Source organism: Podarcis tiliguerta (genome assembly GCF_965153285.1).
Source record: "Podarcis tiliguerta genome assembly, chromosome: 14".
Taxonomy (NCBI): Eukaryota; Metazoa; Chordata; class Lepidosauria; order Squamata; family Lacertidae; genus Podarcis; species Podarcis tiliguerta.
The window spans coordinates 34486884-34492637 of NC_139547.1; the positions used below are offsets into that span (position 1 = coordinate 34486884).

The 5754-nt window shown below is 43.5% G+C and overlaps 1 protein-coding gene across 1 annotated transcript; it reads left to right on the forward strand.

Moving 5' to 3' along the window:
* The first annotated feature begins 2962 nt into the window (after positions 1 to 2962).
* On the forward strand, positions 2963 to 5205 carry LOC310664727 (olfactory receptor 10A7-like). Its single transcript, XM_083414268.1, has one exon. It carries the CDS (start codon positions 3960 to 3962, stop codon positions 4890 to 4892), a length of 933 nt encoding a protein of 310 aa, XP_083270394.1. The 5' UTR covers positions 2963 to 3959; the 3' UTR covers positions 4893 to 5205.
* The last annotated feature ends 549 nt before the right edge of the window (positions 5206 to 5754 follow it).

Consider the following 5754-nt stretch of genomic DNA (forward strand, 5'->3'; position numbering starts at 1 on the left):
TGATTTCAGTATGGTTTTTGACAAAGTCCCCCATGATATTCTTGCAGAGAAGCTCATAAAATGTGGTCTGGGTGAGGTAACTGTTAGATGGATTTGTAGCTGGCTGGTTGAGCAAATCCATTAAGTGCTTGTTAATGGTTCTTCATCGTCCTGGAAAAAAGTGACAAAGTAGGATTCTGCCGCAGGATTCTCTCCTGGGCCCATTGTTGTTCAACATCTTTATCAATGACTTAGATGAAGGTGTTGAGGGGATGCTCATCAGATTTGCAGGTGATACCAAACTGGGAGGGTAGCGAATGCCACTGAAGACAGAATCAGGACTCAAAATGACTTTAACAGATTGGAGAACTGGGCGCAAGCTAACATAATGAATTTCAAAGGGACAAATGTAGAGTTCTGCACTTAGGCAAGAAGTACCAGTTGCATAAATATAAGATGAGGGGCACCTGGGTTGCTAATAGTACACGTGAAAAGGATCTAGGGGTCTTAGTAGACCACAAAGTCATGAGTCAACTCTGTGTGATGCAGCAGCAGCAGCAGAAAATGCTAATGCTATTCTAGGCTGCATCAACAGAGGTAGTATCCCGATCAAGGGAAGTAATAGTGCCACTCTATTCTGCCTTGGTCAAACTACACCTGAAGTACTGTGTCCAGCTCTGGGTGCCACAATTTAAGAGAGATGTTGACAAGCTGGGACGTGTGCAGAAGAGGACAACCAAGATGATCAAGGGTATTGAAAGCAAGCCTTATGATGAACGATTGAGGGAGTTGGGTATGTTCAGCCTGGAAAAGACAAGATTGAGATGAAATACGATAGCCATCTTCAAATATCTCAAGGGCTGTCAAATGGAGGATGGGGCAAGCTTGTTTTTACTTGCTCTGGAGGGTAGAACTCGAACCAATGGATTCAAGTTCCAAGAAAAGAGGTTCCAACTAAACATCAGAAAAAACTTTATGACCGCAAGAGCTGTTTGATTGTGGAAATCTCCCATAAGAGGTGGTAGACATGGATGATCTAGTTGAGATTCCTGCATTCCAGAGGTTGGACTAGATGAACCTCAGAGTCTCTTCCAACTCTATGATGCTATGACTTTCCTTCTATTGTTGGAATTTTTTGCATAAGCAATCAAGCCTCCTCCGACTCTCCCAAGCATGTAGCTGCATTTATTTCCTCTAGCTATTCTTAGCTTACATGCTAGTTTCTCTGCTACGGCCATCTGCTAAACCCTTTTATACCATGCTGTTAAATTAGCTTCTTTAAGATCCTTCCAAAAAGTGGCAATAGCCATACATGCAGCTACTAATAAGGTAGAGCTGGGAAAGCCTCCATCTCAAAACCAGGAGAACTGCTGCCATTCAGGGCAGACAATCCTGAGCCGAATAGACCAATGATCCGACCAGGTATAAAGTAGCTTCCTCGGGTGCAACAAGCTAAAACACTGGCAGGACCAAACATGGGAGCGTGTGTCCCTACGAAGCAAGGATTGGATGCAATCTGAAGTAGTGGATGGGAGGAAAGAGCTAATCGTGTTTTTCTACCTGGAACCACCTTTCTTTCGTTGTTTCTTTCCAGTGGATCCTGTTAAAAGGCTGAAGGTGGAAGACATCTGGAGAACTGCATGTTAGCTACCCATAACAGCAATATTTAAATAAAAATCAGGCAAATTAAAACACAATACTCCACTCAGCATAAAAAAAGACAAAAGGCTACTATTTAAGCCAGGGGTAGTCAACATAGTGCCCTGAACGTGTTATTGGACTACAACTCCCATCATTCTTTACCCCATTGGGGCTGTTAGGAGTTAATTAGCCCTGATCAAAGCAGTGAACTGCAGCAAGAAAACCCCCATTGCTTTCCCCCCCTTCCTTTTCAAAATTATGTGTTTTGTAAGTTCATTAGCAGCACTGAATAGATGCCAATTGCAAATACACTTGTAGGCAAGGTTGGTAGAACATATTCTTATGCAGGGAGCCGAGAGAAAAGGGGCCTGTATGAGAGGCAGGGTGTCTTATGAGGATCATGTGAGATTTATTAATGTATTTTAATTTCCCCCCTTTATTTCTGTTTGATATATTTTGTTATTATTCTTTTTAGTTTAGTTGGAAATTTATGGTATATTAGGTTGAAAACCTTTAATAAAATTTATTATTTTTTTAAAAAAGAACATTTTCTGATGCAGGTGGAAGATTTTTCAGTGCAAATTACCCTATGCGAAATAATTTGGGGGGGGAAGTGTTCTAATTTAAAATTTTCTAGAAAACTTGCATCCTTGGATCTAATAAGTCTAAATATCATGACAGACTGAGGCAAATGAAAGAGGTCTTCAGCTGGTACCATTGCCATAGCTTGACATTTATTGGCCTGTGGCAACATAGTAGCAGGCTTTTTTTCACTAATATCTCCAGTGTTAGGAAAAGCACTCCCTGCTATCAATACAAAAGACCCCCATCTCCACTGGCATTCCACCGGCTTTTGACAACTTGCCTGTTTACACAGGCATTATGTTTATTTCTCAAACCAAGTGCCTTGTTGTTAACTGATATGTGCTGTCTTATTGTACATTTTAATTGTGTAACTTGGTTTTTCTACTTCATGAACCACTTAAAATCCTATTTTGGCATTAAGCAGGATATATTAGTAACGGTGGTGGAAGCAGCACTCAAGAGGGCTGCAACTCTGTGGTAGAGAACATGTTCTGCATGAAAATTCAATCTCTAGTGCTTCCAAAAAGGGCTGAGGAATAGCCCAGTGTGAAATTGTGGAGAGGTGCTACACATCAGTGGGCATGGGCTCATGCTTGCCATAAGGCATAAGGCAGTTGCTTGTGTTGAAAAGCCTCCAAGGCTCCTCTAGAGCCTCCTACTTAGGTAGATTTGTGCACGTGGTGGTCCCCACATCCCAATCAGCTACCTTACACCGACTTCAGTTTCCCAAAGCAGCACAGAGACAAGAGGGTTTTTTAAAAAATATAAGAAACACATTTATTTTAAAACAAATTAAAAAGGTGAGCGATTGGGGGACAAAACAGTCCTGTAATCTATTGCCAGTGGAAGTTAAATGATGCATCCCACCTTGGCATAACAGGGAGCTACAGAGCTCTGAGACAGAAGGTCACAGGTACACTCTGAACCATCTCCTGTTAAAAGGGATCTCAAACAGCAGGGGGAGCAAACCCAGTTGAAAGAAACAGAAGTGGGTTGGCTGGTCTGTCACAGCATGTAGGGCAGGTTGTGGCAACTTGTGGCCCCCTAGGTGTTGTTGGACTCCGACTCCCATCAGTCCCAGCCAACCTGGCCAGTGGTCAGGGATGATGGAAACAGTAGTTCAGCAACATCCAAAGGGCAACAGATTTAACTCAGAGAGGTAGTCAGAGAACGAGGAAAATAAAGTGGTATGGTTCTCTATTTCTTTTTCCCATTGACAGCAGTTTAAATGCAGGCACTTAGTTGCAACAATAGTTTCCATTTCTAATTGAAAGCTGAAGATGGCATTTCAACAGGGTTAGGATCGCAATGCGTTTTGAGAAGACAGAAATGAGATTGACGGAAATGACTACAGTGGTACCTCGGGTTAAGAACTTAATTCGTTCTGGAGGTCCGTTCTTAACCTGAAACTGTTCTTAACCTGAGGTACCACTTTAGCTAATGGAGCCTCCTTCTGCCACTGCACCACTGCGCAATTTCTGTTCTCATCCTGAAACAAAGTTCTTAACCAGAGGTACTATTTCTGGGTTAGCAGAAGCATCTGTAACCAGAGGTACCACTGTACTAGGTATCTTTGCATTGGATTGCAGATGTGCTGATCCTAATCAACTGGGTCTTATGCTATATACTGCTGCTATGGGATGCAAGTGTGTGTAGACTCTCTTCATGGGCATAGCTTATAGGGGCTGTCAAGATGAGTTCTTGCACTTTTGACCACTAAACCACCATTGTTCTTCCTACAGAAAAGTATAGAAATGAAAAACATAACCGTCATCACAGAATTTGTTCTCTTGGGGTTCCCTCTCTCCCCACTGGCCCAAGTCTTCCTCTTCATTATATTCCTCGTGATCTACACCGTAACTCTGATCGGAAACATTGCTGTAATCACTTTGACCAGCCTGGATCCCCACCTTCAAATGCCCATGTACTTCTTCCTCTGCAACCTGGCAGTCTTGAATATCATTTGCACTTCGGCCGTTGTCCCCAAAATGCTCATGAACTTCTTGGTGACAAGGAAGTCCATCTCAGCCGAGTTGTGTGAGGCTCAGATGTATATCACGCTGTTCCTAGGGGCGGCAGAATGCATCTTCCTTGCCGTGATGGCGATCGACCGATACGTCGCCATCTGCCACCCACTGCGCTACTCTGTTCTAATGAACAAATCGGTTTGTATCGGCATGGCTGCTGGGTCTTGGCTCAGCACCTTCCTGGGGTCAGTGGTTCCACTCTTTGTCCTCAAGCTCCCTCTCTGCGGCTCCAATGTCATTGACCACTATTTCTGCGAAGTCCCAGCCATGCTTCAGCTGGTGTGCGCAGACACCTCTGTGAGCGAGAGCGCAATGTACATGGGGGGCATAGCGACGGAGATCATTCCCTTTCTCTTGATCGTACTCTCTTACGTACGAATCATTATTGCCATACTGCGACTCGCCTCTGCCGACAGCAGGCAGAAAGCTTTCTCCACCTGCTCAGCGCACCTGACAGTGGTGACTATCTTCTACACGACTGCCATGCTCATGTATATGCGGTCGAAGGGGCAGCGCACGCCAGAAGAGGACAAGGCCATCTCGGTCTTCTATACTATCATCAACCCCATGATAAACCCGATCATATACAGCCTGCGCAATAAAGATGTCAAAGAAGCCTTGATGAGAGTCTTAGGACGAAGCAAAATGGCCAAGGTTTAAATGGGGCAAAGCTGGAACAGAGGCAAAGCTTCTTTCCACCTTGGGCCAAGATCTCCAAGTCCTACTATTTCATCAGCCAAGCCTGTTCGGTCCTTTTGCTTGCAATACAAATGTCTACCCTGAACAAAGAGATCCCAAAATGAAATATGATTGAACACTCAAGGCATTGCTTTAAACATGAAATCCAAATACCAGCATGACCCCTTTTTAAAAGGAGGAGGAAAATGCTAAATGTACTGTAACACAACATAGACCATGGAGTTTAAGGTTTCAGACCCTGCATGTTCTGGGTAAAATTCTCCATTTCATGTTCAAATACAGTGGCACCTCAGGTTAAGTACTTAATTCGTTCCGGAGGTCCGTACTTAACCTGAAACTGTTCTTAACCTGAAGCTCTACTTTAGCTAATGGGGCCTCCTGCTGCCGCCGCGCCGCCGGAGCACGATTTCTGTTCTCATCCTGAAGCAAAGTTCTTAACCTGAACCACTATTTCTGGGTTAGCAGAGTCTGTAACCTGAAGCGTATGTAACCTGAAGCGTATGTAACCCGAGGTACCACTGTACCAGTTATAAAGTGAGGTAGGAAACAAATAACACACATTGCAATATGGTATCTCCTTTGAACGTGAAGATGTTATAAAGGTACTTTCCAAGATTCACAGTAACATGTTTCCACTTCAAATAGGGAATTACCAGCTTGCAACTTAGGCAACAATAACTGAAGGCACCACAACCTACTTCATTACCGCATTTAAAAAAACAACAGTGAAGCAGTAAGTAGATACAAAACAACATCGGCTCTATCCACAGCATAGAAATTAAGAGGAAAAAGGTGGAAAAATTGCATAAGCCTATAACGAAGC